The 21,533-nt window shown below is 36.7% G+C and overlaps 1 protein-coding gene and 1 pseudogene across 1 annotated transcript; both read left to right on the top strand.

Moving 5' to 3' along the window:
* Nucleotides 1-13,902: 13,902 nt before the first annotated feature.
* Nucleotides 13,903-14,492, top strand: LOC138873048 (uncharacterized; annotated as a pseudogene).
* Nucleotides 14,493-14,634: 142 nt separating this feature from the next.
* LOC104229942 (uncharacterized) lies at nt 14,635-15,099 on the top strand. The gene has a single exon (XM_009782672.2). The coding sequence runs from the start codon at nt 14,635-14,637 to the stop codon at nt 15,097-15,099; it is 465 nt and encodes a 154-aa protein (XP_009780974.2).
* Nucleotides 15,100-21,533: the final 6,434 nt, after the last annotated feature.

Below are 21,533 nucleotides of genomic sequence, written 5' to 3'. Positions count from 1 at the left end.
GGATGTCAAGTGAGGTAAACAATGATCTTGAGAAAAAAGAAAAGAGAGAAAGCAATAAGAGAAACAAAGTTTGTAAGGTAGAGAGAGAGAAACAAGAGAGATTGAGTGAAGGAAAAGAACTCTTTAGTGAGAGAAAAGAGGCTAAGGGTGAGGAAAACATTAGTCTTGCGATAAAAGCCAAAGAGAGTGTAAGCAAGAAAAACGTTTCTTTACTTCCTAACCCATTAACTCTTTCTTGTTTTAGTTCTTGTGATTTTGTGCAGCCACGTGATGAAATACCTTTTGAAAGGAGTGGTGAGGCGCAAGAGATGGTGGCAAAAGATCCAATTGGATTCCAACATAAATTCGGCAATATCAATTCTTGTTGGATGGTGGAAGACAAAAGCTTGATTAAATTCTTTGTTATTAAACCTTTTGACTATTTCGATTCTTATTTACAGGGTTATGACATGGAGTTGCCTAAAAGCATTGCTAAGGTGGAGCCATTGCATAAAAGAATACAAGGTGATGATGTTCCATTGGTAAATAAGTCCAAGTATGGTATGTATAATTGGTTTATTTGCATTCTTGGTCTTTCTAGAACACCTAAGGTATTTTTGGAGGTAATGAATTACACTCTTATTTCTTATATTGGTGACTTTATAATTTTTGTAGATGATGATATTTTGATGCACATCAAGTCATTAACTATAATATCTAAGTTAATGTGTAAGAGTAATTCGCTTCCTTTTGAAATTGTGTATGACATAGATGATTACTTATTCCAACTTGGTGGAAAGAGGCATGGAATTTCTGTGAAGAGGCTTGCAAATGAGTTAAATATTTCTTCTTATCTTATTCAAGTGGCTAATGAGTTTTCATGTGCTAAAGAATGTGATCTTTGTTATGTGATGGGGAGTCATTCTTCAAGTCATGTTCATTGTAAGATTGTAAAAGTATTTGTTTCTAGTAAAGAGGATATGCATGATTGTTGTAATACTGGTGATCAAATACTCTTTCATGTAGAGGAATCCATGAGATTTGTAATTGTAGTTAGTAGTCTATATCATGAATGTATCTTGTTTGTTAAATGTGGTAAAGGTACTTATATTAAATGGATGTGTAGTTACTCTCTTATAATTTCTTTATCATGTATACTCATGGACTGCCGTACCGACAAGATCGAATTGCAAGTTCCATTGCATGGTGCATCTAAGAGAGGTTTTTATTGTATTAATCTAGGTAGACATAAATTTTATTGGGATGATGATGTCCATATTCTTTATAAGGGAGTATTTATACCTATTAGGATTGATTGGGTTAAATGGACACATTGTCACTATCTTATTTTATTCCTACTATTTTTTCAGATTAGTGGATACCATTTACTAGTGCGTGTTTTCTTTTTCTTGCAAGGTCAAAATTCGAGGACGAATTTTCTTCAAGAAGAGGGGAATGATAGCATCCTAGGAAGCTCAACTCTATTCAAGGACATGGATGAAGCTTTTGAATCTCAAAGATGGCCTTTAATAAGAGTTCAAGCTAAAGAATTACAAAACAAGATCATTAGACTTCAAGTGCAAATGAAGAAGTTATTAATTGGGAGGAAGAGCTCAAGGATAAAGGATGTGAATTGGCTAGGTGATAGCATCAAGGACAAGGATAGAGTTTTGGAAGCTCCAAGGCCATATACAAGATCTCAAGCTAAAGAGTTGCAAACTAAGGTTGCTAGACTTCAATGGCAAATAAAGAAGCTTTCAATTGTAGAGGAAGAGCTCAAGACCAAAGGAAATAAATTGTCCAAATTTTACAATTATATGGTGGTCCAAATTGAAGTCCAAGAGGAGGAAGATTGGGTCACCAAATTAGCCCTTGAAGTCCATCAAAAAGGGCTCAAAATAAGTTTAAAAGAGGTCCAAAAGGGGGTGTTTCAAAAGGAGCCCAATTGGAGTCCAAACCAATGGCCCAAACTAGTTGTTTTAAGGCCCAAATCTGCCCCAAAGGGTCTTGGCCGCCCTCACCTAATTTTAATGACTTTTCTTACTCTTTAGCAACCACCCTACCTAATTGTAATGACTTTGTATGCCTTAGCAACCACCCTACCTAATTTTAAGGACTTTTATGACTTAGTACTCCTATAAATAGGGAGTTCTTCTCATTCATAAGATACAACATTTATTGATTAAGTATATCATACTTTGAGAGTTCTTTTGAACCTTTGTTACTTGTGCTTTGAGATTTATCTTTCAACCTTTACTAGTTCTTAGTTCAAGGTAGTAAGATTACTTCTCTTTTATGATATCTTTGATTCCTTTGTGGTATTCTTAGAAGGCGATTAATACTAGTTATTAATTGTTGTCTCAAGTTACTCGTAAAGTGGTCAAGATCCGAATCTATTGTTTTGATTTGCTTTTTAAGTAAAGGCGTTTGATTTCTTCCATAAATCAAGACGTTGTTACTTTGATCTTGTCAAGGCTATAGAACTTACGTTCTTGGAAGTTCTTGGAATTCTTTCCTTGAATTCGTCCCATATCCTTTATTTTCATCTCTTTAATTCTAGTTGTTCAATTCCTTGTTGTTATTGTTTCCGCATTTACTTCTCAAATTCTTACTCTAATTTGGATTCCCGACCTAGTTGTTATCAAGTGGTATCAGAGCGGTTTTTATCAAGATTTCATTCTTGGTAAGTCTTGGGATTTCTTGAATACTAAGAGCAAAGAAAAGAAAAGAAAAAAAAATTAAAAAAAAAGAAAAAAAGAAGCGAAAATCAGTTTTTAGAACAAAAAAAATAGAATTGAGTGCTCTCCGGGATATTTTTTTTGTATCTAATTTGTTACCAAAAATTAACAAAGGAAACAAGAAGAGGGGATCCTAGATTTTCTTACTCTTTCGAATCTAAACATATAATCCTTTCCTTTTTGTTCGCGTCATGTTTCAACCGAGCCTAATAGTTCTAGGATTTGGTTTTTCTTTCATTAGTTCCCCAAAAATCTGAATTTTACTACTAAGAACTTCATACGAGTTGGTTTAACTATAAATCTACAAAGTATTTTGTTCAAAGGTCATTTCGAGAGAAAAAAAGGATAAAGTGTGTGAGAGAACAATTGAAAAAAAAACAAAGAAGCCAAATTTGAGAGATTCATATTTCCTTTAATCTATGTCAAGATATCTCAAATAGGTAGTTGCAGTGGAAGGAGTAGATCTATGACTCTTGAAAGGTCGATATTACAATATATCGAATGGAAAGAAGACAATGGTAAAGTTATTTTTCAAACAAGAGCTAAAGTGATGTCTACAATTTATACCCTTAGAATTGACAAAGCATTTAACTATAACTTAATTAGCACTTATATGGTTGAGAAATTGAACTTGCCTTGTGTTGAACATATTGATCCCTACATGTTGAAAGGAGTAAAGGTAGATAAAAGAGTGTTATTACCATTCTCTATTGGAAGGTATGAGGATGTGATCTGGTGTGATGTCATTCCCATGAATCGTTTTCATATCTTGTTGGGAAGGCCATGGAATATCTATAGAAGTGCTTCATATAGTATCGAAAAAAATAGATACTCTTTTGAGGTTAATGGGAAGAAACTCAGTCTTGGACCTTTGACTCCCTCACAAATTTGTGCAGATGAAAAGATTGTTAAAAAGAATATGGAAAAATACGAGAGAGAAAAGAATGAGAAGAGTAAGGGAGTGCATGTTGACATTCCAAGAGAGGAAAAAGGAGAGGTTGTCTTGAGTAAAAAGAGTGGGATGTCAAGTGAGGTAAACAATGATCTTGAGAAAAAAGAAAAGAGAGAAAGCAATAAGAGAAACAAAGTTTGTAAGGTAGAGAGAGAGAAACAAGAGAGATTGAGTGAAGGAAAAGAACTCTTTAGTGAGAGAAAAGAGGCTAAGGGTGAGGAAAACATTAGTCTTGCGATAAAAGCCAAAGAGAGTGTAAGCAAGAAAAACGTTTCTTTACTTCCTAACCCATTAACTCTTTCTTGTTTTAGTTCTTGTGATTTTGTGCAGCCACGTGATGAAATACCTTTTGAAAGGAGTGGTGAGGCGCAAGAGATGGTGGCAAAAGATCCAATTGGATTCCAACATAAATTCGGCAATATCAATTCTTGTTGGATGGTGGAAGACAAAAGCTTGATTAAATTCTTTGTTATTAAACCTTTTGACTATTTCGATTCTTATTTACAGGGTTATGACATGGAGTTGCCTAAAAGCATTGCTAAGGTGGAGCCATTGCATAAAAGAATACAAGGTGATGATGTTCCATTGGTAAATAAGTCCAAGTATGGTATGTATAATTGGTTTATTTGCATTCTTGGTCTTTCTAGAACACCTAAGGTATTTTTGGAGGTAATGAATTACACTCTTATTTCTTATATTGGTGACTTTATAATTTTTGTAGATGATGATATTTTGATGCACATCAAGTCATTAACTATAATATCTAAGTTAATGTGTAAGAGTAATTCGCTTCCTTTTGAAATTGTGTATGACATAGATGATTACTTATTCCAACTTGGTGGAAAGAGGCATGGAATTTCTGTGAAGAGGCTTGCAAATGAGTTAAATATTTCTTCTTATCTTATTCAAGTGGCTAATGAGTTTTCATGTGCTAAAGAATGTGATCTTTGTTATGTGATGGGGAGTCATTCTTCAAGTCATGTTCATTGTAAGATTGTAAAAGTATTTGTTTCTAGTAAAGAGGATATGCATGATTGTTGTAATACTGGTGATCAAATACTCTTTCATGTAGAGGAATCCATGAGATTTGTAATTGTAGTTAGTAGTCTATATCATGAATGTATCTTGTTTGTTAAATGTGGTAAAGGTACTTATATTAAATGGATGTGTAGTTACTCTCTTATAATTTCTTTATCATGTATACTCATGGACTGCCGTACCGACAAGATCGAATTGCAAGTTCCATTGCATGGTGCATCTAAGAGAGGTTTTTATTGTATTAATCTAGGTAGACATAAATTTTATTGGGATGATGATGTCCATATTCTTTATAAGGGAGTATTTATACCTATTAGGATTGATTGGGTTAAATGGACACATTGTCACTATCTTATTTTATTCCTACTATTTTTTCAGATTAGTGGATACCATTTACTAGTGCGTGTTTTCTTTTTCTTGCAAGGTCAAAATTCGAGGACGAATTTTCTTCAAGAAGAGGGGAATGATAGCATCCTAGGAAGCTCAACTCTATTCAAGGACATGGATGAAGCTTTTGAATCTCAAAGATGGCCTTTAATAAGAGTTCAAGCTAAAGAATTACAAAACAAGATCATTAGACTTCAAGTGCAAATGAAGAAGTTATTAATTGGGAGGAAGAGCTCAAGGATAAAGGATGTGAATTGGCTAGGTGATAGCATCAAGGACAAGGATAGAGTTTTGGAAGCTCCAAGGCCATATACAAGATCTCAAGCTAAAGAGTTGCAAACTAAGGTTGCTAGACTTCAATGGCAAATAAAGAAGCTTTCAATTGTAGAGGAAGAGCTCAAGACCAAAGGAAATAAATTGTCCAAATTTTACAATTATATGGTGGTCCAAATTGAAGTCCAAGAGGAGGAAGATTGGGTCACCAAATTAGCCCTTGAAGTCCATCAAAAAGGGCTCAAAATAAGTTTAAAAGAGGTCCAAAAGGGGGTGTTTCAAAAGGAGCCCAATTGGAGTCCAAACCAATGGCCCAAACTAGTTGTTTTAAGGCCCAAATCTGCCCCAAAGGGTCTTGGCCGCCCTCACCTAATTTTAATGACTTTTCTTACTCTTTAGCAACCACCCTACCTAATTGTAATGACTTTGTATGCCTTAGCAACCACCCTACCTAATTTTAAGGACTTTTATGACTTAGTACTCCTATAAATAGGGAGTTCTTCTCATTCATAAGATACAACATTTATTGATTAAGTATATCATACTTTGAGAGTTCTTTTGAACCTTTGTTACTTGTGCTTTGAGATTTATCTTTCAACCTTTACTAGTTCTTAGTTCAAGGTAGTAAGATTACTTCTCTTTTATGATATCTTTGATTCCTTTGTGGTATTCTTAGAAGGCGATTAATACTAGTTATTAATTGTTGTCTCAAGTTACTCGTAAAGTGGTCAAGATCCGAATCTATTGTTTTGATTTGCTTTTTAAGTAAAGGCGTTTGATTTCTTCCATAAATCAAGACGTTGTTACTTTGATCTTGTCAAGGCTATAGAACTTACGTTCTTGGAAGTTCTTGGAATTCTTTCCTTGAATTCGTCCCATATCCTTTATTTTTCATCTCTTTAATTCTATTCCTTGTTGTTATTATTTCCGCATTTACTTCTCAAATTCTTACTCTAATTTGGATTCCCGACCTAGTTGTTATCAGATGTCATGTATACGGATACTTGTATGGTCTTGTCGGCCTATGTTTCGAGTATATAAAGAATCATGTTGGCCTTATAGGCCCGTACTTCATATGTATAAGTTTGTATTTCCTCATGCTTTACTCCGGTTCATTTACTTATGATAAAATGATATGAAAAATACGTTATGTTGGTACTCGGTTGAGTAAGGTACTGAGTGCCCATCAAGGCCCATCGGTTTGGGTCATGACAAAAGTGTTATTAGAGCAGTTCTGTCCTAAGGAGTCTACAAGCCGTGTCTAGTAGAGTCTTGTTTATGGGTGTGTCGTGCACCACACTTATAAGCAGGAGGCTACAAGGCATTTAAGATTGTCACTCTTTCTTCTTACTTTAGATCGTGTGGTAGAGCTCAGTTATAAGAATTCAAATTCCTAACTTCTATTTTATTCATAATAAGACTATACCTACATCCATAAAGATGGTTGGTAAAAGACATGGCTATGGAAGAGTTGAGTCAGAGGAACTCGACTTTGCATCATGCTTATGATAAGTAAATATGAGGTCTTCAGCGGATCATATGCATATTGAAACCTAAGCCTCTTGATAAGGAGTCTTGAGGCAAGAATGCCTATATACCTTAATGGTGAAAGATAATGAGAGATTCAGAAGATAAATACAAGTTTCAACAAGAAAAAGAAGCAAGATGAAGAAGAGTACGAGGCGCCCAGTCAATGAAAGTTAACAGTGTTTATAATTCAGGCAGAGGAATATAAGCTTTTTGAGTTATATTCAACAGTAACAAAGGTATGTACAATTGGCCGTACCCATCTCAATTATAGCCCTATGGGGGCTAACAGGTGTAGTTTAAGAAAAGGACGGAACATCAAGATCCAGTTGGGGTTAGAGTAACCCAAAATGGTGAATGGATTGTTTGTGTTAGTTGATATTTTTGAAGGGTATTATAAATGTGTTAATAGATCTTCTTGTAAGACACCCAGATGGTGCACTCTTGAATATTATAATTAGATGTGAATACTAGCATGGTTGAAAAAAATTCAGAAGATAGGTACCGAAAGCCCAGGGATAAATATTACCTTAGTATGACTCTCGTCCCTAGTAGAGCAAGGATGTTGAGCAACCCGAAGAGTTGATGGATGAAGCAAGGGGAGCAAAAAGCAAAAGAATGTCTTGCTGAAGTTTTCACAAGAAAGGGATAGGCAGAAATATTAGCAGAGTAATGAGGAGAGAGGCAAGGAAGAATTATGAGTAAGATGCGATACATGGATGTCAACAGTAGATCAAAAAGATGACGGTATTACCGGGTCCATAGTCAGGTGAAGGAAGAGATGAGAAGTGATAGGCCTTAAGACAACAAAAGAGTATAGGCCATAAAGTCATATCATCATTTCAAGAAGTAAGTTCGTGACTCTAATGTGATTACCAATAGGAAAGACTAGACCCCAAAATAATAGAGATCAATATGGGCTGGTGAATGATAAAGTAAACATGAATTAGGGATTTAGTGATTTGATAATGGTCGACATCATGAAAATTTCAGATTTCGTACCGACAATAAATAGAATGGACAACAAAAGAAGATTTATCAGAAATTCAGAGAATGGTCATTCAGGAAGACGCTTCCCTTAAGCAAGCAATGTGAGCAAAGTTAGGCTTAAGGGACTATATGTGCTAGTTACACTAAGTGCCACCATTGCGAGTGAGGAATTTTGTTATCCTTAGTACAGAAGGATTACTGCAACGCTAGTAAGGGTCATTGATGATGCAAAAGGACGCCAAAGATGGAGAGAAAAAAACATCTATAGGCAGGTTGTCGGAGCTCCAAGTCTTAGTACTCCCCTAAAGGGGGGATATGAAATGATAAAGGAAGAATGCGATAAAAATGAGAAAGGGACGAGATTACACTTATCCGAATCCTACAAAAATGCTATGATTCCAGAACATTATGTAAGCACAACATCAGAAAAAGGAGGTAAGGGTTCCTGCTCGGAAGGTTATTGATAAATGAGGAGCCAGTACAAGAGGTAAGTTAGACAAAGGATATTACACGGAATATGGATATGAGAATGGGTCGATGAGTAGTTAGTAGTTGATTTAGAAAGAGCCTAGTCATGACTAGACAAGAAGTTACAGACGGATCAGCAGATCATGCAATATAAATGTAGTAAACCCCAACATGGAGAATTTAGCCTTGCAGTAATATCATTATAATACTTGAGATATATTCAAATAGGAGTCGCAGTAGTTAAAGGTACCGTATGAGTGTTACGAGGATAAAAATGTACCACTAGGAAGGCAGTAAAAATATTAGTTCAAAAGAGACCCTACAAGCATAAGGGCACGAAGGTAGGCAACTGCGGATGATTATAGGCAAGGAAGGACATCAAAAGGTCCGTAATAATCTCACAACTTTACCAGAGTTAAGTGTTCTCCCTAAGTACTACAATGAAAGACTAGTTGAGGAAATAAGGAAGAAGGATTCAACCTAAGCGCAACGACCTAAAGAGAAAATGGTCGTGTAACAATAGTCTCACAACAACATTAGAAGCACTCCAAAGGAAAGTGGCACCTACCATGGCTAATGAACGGTAAGTAAAATTAAAAGTAATATTCAAACCATATGAGTTGCACGAAAACTCTAGAATGTGTGGGGCACTAAGATGAGCTAAGTATGGACGCAACAAGGGGGCAGAAGGACCAGGAAAAGTAATAGCTTACGTTAAAAGAAAGCTAAAATGGAACGAAAGAAATTATTCGATCAATGATCCAGAGTTAGTTACGTTATGAATGCACTTAAGGAATCAGAGTTTTATACATGCAGCATATACAACCATAGAAGATTCTGGTATACGTTAAAAGAAAGAATTAAGTCCAGGTCATAAATGAAAAATTAAATTATTAAAGGATTATATCATGCATATTCCTCAGCGCCCATGAAAGGCTAAATAGAATAAATAATACCAGGAACCACAGATCGGAAGATAGCTTAAGACGACGTAAAGGCAGATCAGAAGGAGGAAACTAAAGAGTTACACCCCCAAGTAAATCAGGAGTTTGATTATTGGACCCAGAAAAATAGAAACATCGTGATCGAAAACATTGCAGGATCTCCCTTAAAATCAGAGGTACGAGAGAGATGGTACAACAACCATAGTCTATAATGGCTCTATGATAAATCCAGTTAAAAAAAGTAACAGCCTCATATGAAGCTAGTATGAAGCTCCCGCTGGATTGTAGTATTATAACAGAGCTTCAATTGGTGGTGTGAATCATACCTATGTGGAAGGGAGGTTATGAAAGAGATAGAAAATATGATGCGAGATTTTAAGTAAGTAAGGAAAAGGTGAACAACGTATGAGATACTCAAATGCGGAAAGTTGTAAATAGTCCATACTTCGGGTAGAAGGCTAGAAGTGCGGGGATCATTAACCGGGAATGATAGTGGCATCGTCAGCGGCTTGTCTTCCAGCCTATGGTTTCTAAGTACTGCGAAATCTAGTTAAGAGAGTAGAGAAGGGTTAGAGATGATGTGATGTCTCGCTTGACATTCCAGAATAACATAAGGAAATCTATGGTACAAGCAAGTTGAAGGAAAATTGCGAGTAGTATAAATGGATATGTATAGGTCGTAAGCTAAAGAATGGTAGAGCGACAAAGTTTTAAGAACACATGAGTAAGGATAAGGAAAGACAAGTGAAAAGGTGACGAGAATGGATAAGTCCTCGGGATTAAGTCCATAAAAACAAGAGAGATAATGATTTCTCTAAGTTATTGAAAGTTCAGTATAGCCTAAATGAACTCAAGGGAGTTTAAGATTAATAGCATTTAGAAAGAATGAAATGCTGACCTGGTAATAAAATGAGGGCGTAATTGTGACAGATAAAGGATGACATTTGGACCTTCATTTGAATAATGGTTTGAAAAAAAAAAGAAGAAGAAGAGAAGGAGAAAAGATTTCACTGACGGCACGAGATTAGGATACCCCCATAAGGTGAATCACATTGAGACACTGTGAAATACGATTATGGAATTCACTTCAAATATTCCTCAATGCAACGTAAGCCCAACAATGTATTACGTAAAAAGTTTCAAGTCTTCAAGTGGAGGATTGTAGATCAACATTGAGGTGAATCAACAATGGACAGATACAAGTTACAAAGTATGACATGAGATTACACCATCCTTCTTAAGACGAACGATAATGAAGGAGCATTAAAGGACTGAGATTTATGCCTAAAGTGCAACAAAAGTAACCTGAAATTTGCTAGCAGACCTCAGTAACGAGAAACCAAGGTAAGAGTTATGGTATAGTATGACCTACTTAGATGCAGTAAAATCATATGGATGGATAACCGGGTCTATGAAACAAGATGTAGCAATAATTGTAATTTCAACAAAATACCGAGCAAAGAACTTTAGTATACCTACAAATGCCCAGAGGGACAGTTCATCAAACTTTGTATATGTTTGCGAAGTGAGGCCTAGAAATTGGCTAGAAGATAAAGGAAAAAGGGAAGATGAGTCGCATAGGCGCACTTACAAGGTCAAAGTCGTACAAGCTGCATGATAGAAAGTAGCAACAGTTACGAGATTGGAAAGATCCCGACCACAAGTCGTGGTATGGGGAAGAGGACTAAAGGGAGGAATGCCCTAGCCTTTGGACTTATTCACAGAACAGTTGCCTAGATGGAAAGAGGAGCACTAAAGTATTCGTAAGATCTATGGGTTATGAGAATGATAAGTGCATCAGTCAACATTCAAGGATGAATGTTCCAAAAGGGGGAATGCTGTTACATCTTGCATTTTCGTATGTTAAAGTTTCGTCGTAAGTTCGGGAATGGGATTATTTAACATCATGCTATTTCAAACAAGTGATGAGTAAATTCATGAAGGTGAGAGGGGAAGCAAGTCAAAGAAAATGAATTTTCGTCCAAGTTTGGCATAGTGGGGTAAAATACGGGCCGAGCAATAATAACCGATATTTACGGACTAATACCGTACAAGGTACCATATGATCATAGCAGTAGAATGTATAAAGTATATTAAAAATGAGTAGAATTTTAAGTAATCCGAGAAATTTTTTAATCATGCGGGTAACTGGTTAATTACCGGGTAGCGGGATATTACCTAATTAGTTAATTAATTAATTAGATAAGAATTGAAATCCCCACCCCCATCCCCACGTGGCAGTCAGCCAAACCTTAAAGAAATGACTAAGAGTCATTCCTTATTAGGTGGCATATAGTCACACACTCATGGATATACGAAGGGAGGCAGCTGAAAAACCAAATCTAAAACCCAATTATCAAGCTTCACGAAAGAAATAGAAAAGTGAGAGATTACGGGAGGCTTCTTACGTATTCAAACTTTAGTGATAAGCTGAAATTTCCTTGGAACATTTGGGGTTGAGACAATACAAAGGAACCAATTGAAACCAAGTTCATTTTCAAACTGTTGTGAGGTTTCAAATCCCTATTTCATTTGTTTTCTTTCAAAAACTGAATTTGCTTTCCAAATTGTTGATGTTCGCTGGAATTTTTGATGAGCTTCATCTTCACTGCTTTCTAGCCCTCATTTGGTGATTCGGTTATTTCCTCCGCCTAGAAGTAACTTATCCAAAATTCTGTCAATGTGACTTTGCTACAAAAGATCATACGAGACTATCTGATGTTATAGCAATGGGGTTTTGCGATTCGAAGGGTACTCGATGCAATATTTCTCAAAGAATATCATACGGATTTTCCCTACTCCAGGTATGTTAAGGCTATCCCTTCTTTCTTTTTGGCATGATCCGTACGATACAAATGAAACGAGAAAGTGCACAACTTTCATAAATGACTCTATTCATAAAAGTATTAGAGGTGCCTATATTCTTGAATTCCCATGTGTCCTATTATTTTATCACATGTTCATGGGTCTCAGATAAATACGTAAGTTGAAAATGTTTACTTCATGATATTAATCAAAGGCATAATGGTCTTATGACATTCCGAGAGATTTTATTAACGTACTTCTCATGCATTGCGTTCATTTACGTGTGCATTTACCCATGACTTAGACGGTGTTATATATGTATATTATGTATATGGGATATGGGAAAAGGTTATGGCGTTATATACGCACCACCACCTGATCAGCTGGTATACGTTGACGATTTACCCACAGTGGCCGAGATGATATGATGGGATGCCCTCAGAGGCTTGATGATGTTATGAACGCATATACCTATGCATGGTATGACATTTATACACATAAGTTATTCAAATATACACGTTGAGTCTTTTACTCCATGTTTCTCTGATGTCTACCAGTTATTGGTTTTCATTCCTTATATACTCGGTACATTATTTGTACTGACGTCCCTTTTGCTTGGAGATGCTGCGTTTCATGCCCGCAATTCCTGATAGACAGGTCGAGAGTCCTCCAAGTAGGCTATCAGCTCAGAGGAAGGTGTTGATGCGCTCCATTTGCTCCAGAGTTGCTTCTTTGGTCAGTATGATTAGTACATGTATTGATTAGTATGGCGGGGCCCTGTCCTGGCCTTTATGTTATTATGTATTCTTAGAGGCTTGTAAATAGATGTCATGTATACGAATACTTGTATGGTCTTGTCGGCCTATGTTTCGAGTATATAAAGAATTATGACGGGCTTATAGGCCCGTACTTCATATGTATAAGTTTGTATTTTTTCATGCTTTACTCCAGTTCATTTACCTATGATAAAATGATATGAAAGATATATTATGTTGGTACTCAGTAGAGTAAGGTACTGGGTGCCCGTCGTGGCCCATCGGTTTGGGTCGTGACACACATGTGAGCCTATTTTCAAGTTGTTGAAAAAGAATGCCGCTATCAAGTGGACAGATGAGTGCCAAGAAGCTTTTGATAAGATCAAGGAATATTTGTCAAATCCCCCTGTTTTGGTCCCGCCAAAACCTGGTAGGCCTTTGTTTTTATATCTGTCAGTAATGGATAGTTCCTTTGGTTGTGTTCTGGGTCAACATGACGCCACAGGCAAAAAGGAACAAGCAATAAATTATGTGAGCAAAAAGTTCACCACTTATGAGGCCAAATACACTCTTTTGGAACTGACATGTTGTGCCTTAACCTGGGTTGCTCAGAAGCTTAGGCATTATCTTTTGGCCTATACAACTTACATCATATCCCGAATGGATCCCCTGAAGTACATCTTTCAGAAGCCGATGCCAACTGGCAAATTGGCAAAGTGGCAAATCTTGCTCATAGAATTTGATTTTGTTTATGTCACTCACACTGCCATAAAGGCACAAGCTTTGGCGGATCATCTGGCAAAAAACCCGGTCTATGATGAATATGAATCTTTGAACACATACTTCCTAGATGAAGAGGTTAATTTAGTTGAAGAAGCAGTCCAAGATGACCATCAAGTTTGGAAATTATACTTTGATGGGGCTGGCAACATCAAAGGCGTAAGGATTGGGCAACTCTTGTATCCCCTACTGGGCAACATTACCTTGCCACGACGCGATTTCGTTTCTTCTGTACAAACAACACACCAGAATATGAAGCTTGCATCATGGGCCTGAACATGGCAATAAACCTGAATGTACACGAATTGTTGGTGATGGGAGATTCAGATTTGCTTATTCAGCAGGCTCAAGGTGATTGGGAGACTCGAGACATCAAGCTCCATATAGACAATATGTGGAAGATCTTAGTAAGTGGTTCAAGTCCATCGAGTTCCAGTACATTCCCAGGTTTCACAATGAATTAGCTGATGCCTTAGCCACCCTGGCCTCAATGCTTCCATATCCAAGTAATACTCATATTGACCCATTAGAAATTCAAATTCGGGATCAACATGGTTATTGCAATACAATTGAAGCAGAACTAGATGGTGAACCATGGTACCGTGATATCAAACAGTATCTGAAAATAAGAGAATATCTGGAACATGCTAATAGGGATCAAAAGAGAACTATTAGGCGACTCTCAAATGGTTTCTTTTTGAGTGGGGAAATCCTATACAAAAGGACTCCGGATTTGAATTTGTTGAGATGTGTGGATGCAAAAGAAGCTGAAATGATTATAAATGAAGTGCATTCAGGAGTATGTGTTCCGCACATGAATGAATATGTTATAGCAAAGAAAATCCTTTGGACATGATATTATTGGCTTACTATGGAGCGAGATTGCTTTTGTTTTGTTTGCAAGTGCCACCAGTGTCAGATTCACAGTGACCTGATTCACTTACCTCCTTCAGAGTTGTATCCGATGTCGGCTCCCTGGCCTTTTGTTGCTTGGGGAAATGGATGTCATTGAGCCAATCAAGCCAAAAGCTTCAAATGGGCATGGATCCATCTTGGTTGCAATTGATTACTTCACCAAATGGGTGGAAGCTATTACATTGAAAGTAGTTACCACGAAAGTAGCAGTAGACTTTGTTCACTCCAACATCATCTGTCGTTTCAGTATTCCAAAAACCATTATTATAGATAATGCTGCTAATTTGAATAATCATCTGATGAAGGAGTATGAGAAAAATTTAAAATTGAGCATCACAATTCTACTCCTTACTAGCCCAAAGCTAATGGAGCTGTTGAAGCTGCGAATAAGAACCTCAAGGAGATTTTTAGGAAGATGGTCCAAGGGTCTAGACAATGGCACGAGAAATTGCCTTTTGCTCTTTTGGGATACTGGACAACTGTCTGTACATCAGTTGCGCAACGCCCTACTTGTTGGTTTATGGCACGGAAGTGGTCATACCTACTGAAGTTGGGATTCCCTCTCTCCGAATAGTTGTTGAAGCAGGGATTGAAGACACTGAATGGGTGAAGTCCCGATTGGAACAATTGAGTTTGAATGTTGAAAAGAGTTTGGCGGCATTTTGTTTTGGTCAGTTATACCAACAAAAAATGACACACGCTTACAATATGAAAGTGCGCCCAAGAAAATTCGAGGTAGGACAGTTGTTTTGAAACGCATCTTTCCGCACCAGGAGAAAGCAAAAGGGAAGTTCGCCCCGAATTGGCAAGGTCCTTACCTTATCTCCTTACCTTATCAAAAAAGTATTGTCAAAAGGAGCTCTACACTTGATAGATATAGAAGGAAAGGTGATTGATATATCTGTCAACAGGGATGCAATCAAGAGATACTATGTTTGACATGCCTTTGTTGGGGCATTTTTATACTCAGCATTCTCAGGTTGAGATGACGAAAGGCTTTCATTCTCGCTACCCAAACAGTAGTCAACCCTAGTTAGCCCTTTGAAGCTTTGTTTATATTTCTTTATTTTTCTCTCTTTTGGAACCAAAGTACTTTAATTAAAAAAAAGAAAAAAAGAGTTAAAAAAAACAAAATAAAAGTCAAAACAAGTTCAAGTTAATTGAACTACGTCCGACCTGATTCCGAAAGGATACGTAGGCATCCTCACTCTGGGGTTCGGTCACACCAAATAAAAATTCACATTCCTCCAGTATTCAAAGAAACTGGGGCATGATTTTATTTTATTTTTCGACGGTTGCTCCGTCAAAATGGTTCCAAAAGTTGTGATTTAGTTTAATAGTTCTTTTTACCTTTCCCTACTAAGAACTTCTGATCAAATTTCGAGAATGCTAAGTCAGTATACTGTGGGTGATGCCTCATTCATTGTAAAGAGAGAAAAATAAATGAGAGAGTCTTATTGCTGAAAACCCTCACGGGCACTATAAGGCGATGATGAGTTGAGAGAAAGGCAAATGAGAGAGGTCAATTGGTGAAAACCCACAAAGGGCATCGTTGATCGATTTTAGGTCTTTTTATATCCCGACACAAGCATGGTTAAGACAAAGAACTCAGTTTCAAAGTAAGTTTACAAGAGATTTCGAGAATTATGGTTCAGATGGATCCATCTAGCCCAAAGTGTATGTCATGTTCATTGAAGTCGGCATATTCCTCCATATAAGTCCTTTCTTATTTTTCCCCCTGAAAGGGACGTTTCTTGATTAAGTTGTAATACCTATTATTTCACTTTCTTGTTCTCTTTTGCATTACTTTTTTGAGTCCCTTTCAGTCTAATTTTGTCAAAGCAAAGCAAAGAAAAGGTCGCAAATTGGTTAGAGTTTCCCTATTATATGAAGAAAATTTCTGGGTATAAATAGTATGGGCAAAGGCATAAAGCCATCTGTGATTTCTCCTGACGAGGAAAAGGCCTGAAGAACTGAACAATGTTTTAAGGGCCAACAAAAGTTACTTAGTTAAAAGTGGTTTCGGGAGCAAGGTTGTTTGCGCCATAAATACAAAGGGTGATAGGCACAAAATAGCAAGTCTTTGATGTTGAGAAATAAGATCTCCAGAAAGTAAAGATCGAATCTCCCGGCAATTTGTACGACCATTGACAGAAAACTGACAAGTGTAATGGGCTCAAGGTCAAGTCACCCACGAAATCAAGGCCACAAACTGACCACCATTTTAAAATTAACAAATTTTTCTTTGTTCGGAACAGGAAAAGAACAATTTTAGGAAACAGTTAGTGGAAAGACGAACACCCACCAAGTGAAGTTATCAAATCCTTGATTTCCTTCCAATATACATGTTATCATGTTATTTTAGTTTCATTATAGGGAATCAATACCATATCTTCAATACAGGGTACGTACCTTGGTCGTATTATTTTCTGCCTACATAGGGTACAACATTCCTTAGTAGAATCTTAGAGAGCCAACAACCTCATCTTATTGCTAACACAAGGTACTACATCCCCTGGTTACATTTTTATTGCCAACATAGGGTATGACATTCCCTAGTAGCATCTCAGAGTGCCACGAGCCTCATCTTATTGCTAACACAGGGTACTACATCCCCTGGTTATATTTTTATTGCCAACATAGGGTACGACATATCCCTAGTAGCATCTCAGAGTGCCATGAGCCTCATCTTATTGCTAACACAGAGTACTACATCCCATAGTTACATTTTTATTGCCAAAATAGGGCACGACGTTCCCTAGTAGAATCTCAATGAGCCATGAGCTCTTATTGCCAATATATGGTACTACATCCCTTGGTTGTATTTCTCATTGCTAACATAGGGCACGACATTTCCTAGTAGAATATTAGAGAGCAAAGAGCCTAACCTTATTTCCAACACAGGGTACTACATCCCTTGGTTGCATTTTTATTGCCAACATAGGGTACGACATTTCCCAGTAGCATCTCAGAGTGCCACGAGCCTCATTTTATCACCAACACAAGGTACTACATCCCCTGGCTGCATTACTTATTCCCAATATAGGGTATGAAATTCCCTAGTAGCATCTCAAAGTGCCATGAGCCTCATTTTATTGCCAATATAGGGTACGGCATTCCCTAGTAGCATCCTAGAATGCCACGAGGCTTATCTTATTATCAACACAGTGTACTACATCCCCTGGTTGCCTTCTTTCTTAGTAACACGGGGTACGACATCCCCTATTAATAAAAAAAATATCTTTTTTAATTCGTTATTCTACAATAGAAAAGATAGTTTAATGTGTTTTCAATAACACACAAAAATTTCCTAGTGCAAACTTGGGAAGAAAATTTTTGTTCGTTTTGTTTGTTTGTATCGCTTGTAGGTTTTTCTGCAAAGCATGGATTGGATGTGAAAAAAATAAGATTTCAATTCTTTCTAGAGAAAGTGAAACGTTTGATCTCAATACCAGCCTGCGAGAATATTTCATAGTCTATTGCATCGAGAGCATCAAGTTTTAGTCTAAAGTCAATGTCACGGCCCCAAACCAGACCCGGTCGTGATGGCGCCTCTCGTGAAACAAGGCCAGCCAACACAAACCCTCAAACCATTTAAGATAGTTATAATAATTGATTTTTAAGTCATTTATACGCTATAAATCCCAAAATAAAGAGTGATAGAACAATTGCGGAAACAACACAGCCCGACATCGGGGTGTCACCAGTCATGAGAATCTAAAACATCCGTCTAAGAGTATGAAAAGTCTACACAGAGTACAAGGCTAGTACAAGGAAAATAAAGATAAGAAGGAGAAGCACTGGGCTGCGAACGCCGAGCAGCTACTTAGTGAACTTCGAACAGCCTGCTGGAAGCAATCAGCCCTCGCTAGCATGACCCGAGACTCCTGGATCTACACACAGGGTGCAGGGAGTAATGTGAGTACGCCAACTCAGTAAATAATAAAAGTAAAGGTAGCTGAGTGATAAGAAAATACGTAAAACACAGCAAAATGCTACAACGAGGCAGTATAAAACCAATACAATGCAATAAAACAGTGAAAGCTCGTAAAAACACCTTAGTTCAGTGAAAACCTCTTTAAAACATCTTTTAATAGTTCAAACGAGTGAATGAAAACAAGGAGAAAGATAGATACATAAATCAGCCCCTTGGGCAAAATACCAATAGAATAATCCCCCCGGGCTATCTCACAATCACTCGTATCAGCCCCTCGGGCAATAACATGCAACAACATCAACCCCTCGGGCTATATCACATATAACACTGGGTACCCACGCTCACTGGGGGTGTACAAACTCCGGGAGGGGCCCCTTATGGCCGCGCAATAACAAGCCATCTTGTGGTATAATCAAACAGGCTCTCGGCCTCATATCAAGCCACCTCGTGGCATAACAACTCAGGCCCTCGGCCTCATAATTATAAATCAGTACAATATCGTTGCAGCGCGCAGCCCGATCCCATAATAACATCACAACACAGGCCCTCGACCTCACTCAATCAGAAATCTCTCAAAGCCACTCGGGCACAGTAAAATATGATGCTCAGCCGAAAATATCATTTAAGATGTTAAAACAGAGTAATGATGCCTGAGTTATGAAAACAGTAGAATACAACATGACTGAGTACAAATATGAAGTCAAAACAGTGAGGAATAGTAGTAAAAATCCCTTAAGGGTCCAAAACAGTTGGCACGAGGCCCAAATATGGCATTCAGCCCAAAACTTGATGATAGCTGATAGCATCCTAGGAAGCTCAACTCTACCCAAGGACAAGGATGAAACTTTAGAATCTCAAAGAGGGCCTTTAACAAGATGTAAAGCTAAAGAGTTGCAAAAACAAGGTCATTAGACTTCAAGTGCAAATAAAGAAGTTGTTAATTGGGAGAAAGAGCTCAAGGATAAAGGATATGAATTGGTTAGGTATTACAATTGTTTTATGGCCCAAATTTATGTCCAAGAAGAGGAGTATTGGATTCCAAGAGACATCCTTTGAAGAAGGTCCTAATCAGCCTATTTTTGGACCATTTTGGCACCTAAAATGTGTCCAAACTTGCAGCCTAATAAGTCTTACATGAAGTCACGATTTTATAACATAAAAAGGACTTACTTGATGTCAAAGAAGGGTACAATAGTCGTGCTAGAAGTTGAGTACAAGTTGGTACCAAGTTGCTTGCAAATTTCCTTCAAGATTTTCAAGATTTCCAAGTCAAAGATTGATTTTTGACTTTCAAGATCATATCCTAAGGTAGTTGGACAGTTTGTCCAAAGTAGAAGGACTTTAATTCTTTTTCAAAGATTTCTAAGATTTTCAAGATTGGTTTTGGACTTTCAAGATCATATCCTAAGATAGTTGGACATTTTATCCAAAGTAATTAGGACTTTTTGTCCAAAGTAGTTAGGACTTTCTTTCTTTGTTTTGGTAGAGTTAAGCGACTCCCTCTCTATATAAAGGGGTGTCTTCTTTGTTTTTAGGGAATATTATGATGGACAATATCAATAAAGAAATGTGAGAAATTTTCTTGCACCCTTGTGTGTGGTTACTCTTGGATTTATTCTTCAACCTTCAAGAATCAACTTAAGGTGGTAAGATTAAACCATTTTTGAAATCTTAGATCACTTCTAGGTATTCAAGAAAGGTGATAAGTTTAGGCTTATTGTTGTTGTTGTTATTCTAAAGGGTCGAATTTCACCATTTTCAAAATCTTAGATTACTTCTACGTATTCAAGGAAGGTGATAAGTTTAGGCTTATTGTTGTTCTTGTTATTCTAAAGGGTCGGGTTTCACAATCTATCTCTTGTTTTTAATTCTCTACCAAAGGCGATTAGTTTTTCGTTAGCTAATTGTTGTTGCTAGGATTCAACTTCAAGAATAGACTTCTTGAATTCAAGAAACTCTTTCTTTTATTCAATCTATCTTTAATTTTCGTCTTTTTCGTTTCTTTATTTTCTTTTAGCTTCCGCATGTTTTTTTGATTTTCTCTAGTACTTCTTCATATTCTAAAGGAAAGAATTCAAGGTAAGTCTTGGGATTTCTTGAATACTAAGAGCAAAGAAAAGAAAAGAATAAAATTAAAAAAAAAACAAAAAAAACAAAAATCAATTTTTAGAACAAAAACTAGAGTGCTCTCCGGGATATTTCTTTTGTATCTAATTTGTTTCTAAAAATTAACAAAGGAAACAAGAAGAGGGGATCCTAGATTTTCTTACTCTTTCTAATCTAAATATATAATCCTTTCCTTTTTGTTCGCGTCTTGTTTCAACCGAGCCTAATAGTTCTAGTATTTGGTTTTTCTTTCATTAGTTCCCCAAAAATCTGAATTTTACTACTAAGAACTTCATACGAGTTGGGTTTAACTATAAATCTACAAAGTATTTTGTTCAAAGGTTATTTCGAGAGAAAAAAAAGGTAAAGTGTGTGAGAGAACAATTGAGAAAAAAAAAACAAAGAAGCTAAATTTGAGAAATACATATTTCCTTTAATCTATGTCAAGTTATCTCAAATAGGTAGTTGCAGTAGAAGGAGTAGATCTATGACACAACAACTTGAAAGGTCGATATTACAATATATCGAATGGAAAGAAGACAATGGTAAAGTTATTTTTCGAACAAGAGCTAAAGTGATGTCTACAATTTATACCATTTTTGAAATCTTAGATCACTTCTAGGTATTCAAGAAAGGTGATAAGTTTAGGCTTATTGTTGTTGTTGTTATTATAAAGGGCTGGATTTCACAATTTTCAAAATCTTAGATCACTTCTAGGTATTCAAGGAAGGTGATAAGTTTAGGCTTATTGTTGTTCTTGTTATTCTAAAGGGTCGGGTTTCACAATCTATCTCTTGTTTTTAATTCTCTACCAAATGCGATTAGTGTTTCGTTAGCTAATTGTTGTTGCTAGGATTCAACTTCAAGAATAGACTTCTTGAATTCAAGAAACTCTTTCTTTTATTCAATCTATCTTTATTTTCGTCTTTTTCGTTTCTT

Source organism: Nicotiana sylvestris, chromosome 7 (assembly GCF_000393655.2).
Source record: "Nicotiana sylvestris chromosome 7, ASM39365v2, whole genome shotgun sequence".
In the NCBI taxonomy this organism is placed as follows: domain Eukaryota; kingdom Viridiplantae; phylum Streptophyta; class Magnoliopsida; order Solanales; family Solanaceae; genus Nicotiana; species Nicotiana sylvestris.
The sequence above is the reverse complement of the archived record's forward strand: the minus strand, read 5'-3'. Positions and strand labels throughout refer to the sequence as shown.

Bases quoted from the DNA above. Each gene is read 5' to 3' on its own strand.
- LOC104229942 (XM_009782672.2), top strand. From the start codon at position 14,635: ATGGATGTCATTGAGCCAATCAAGCCAAAAGCTTCAAATGGGCATGGA.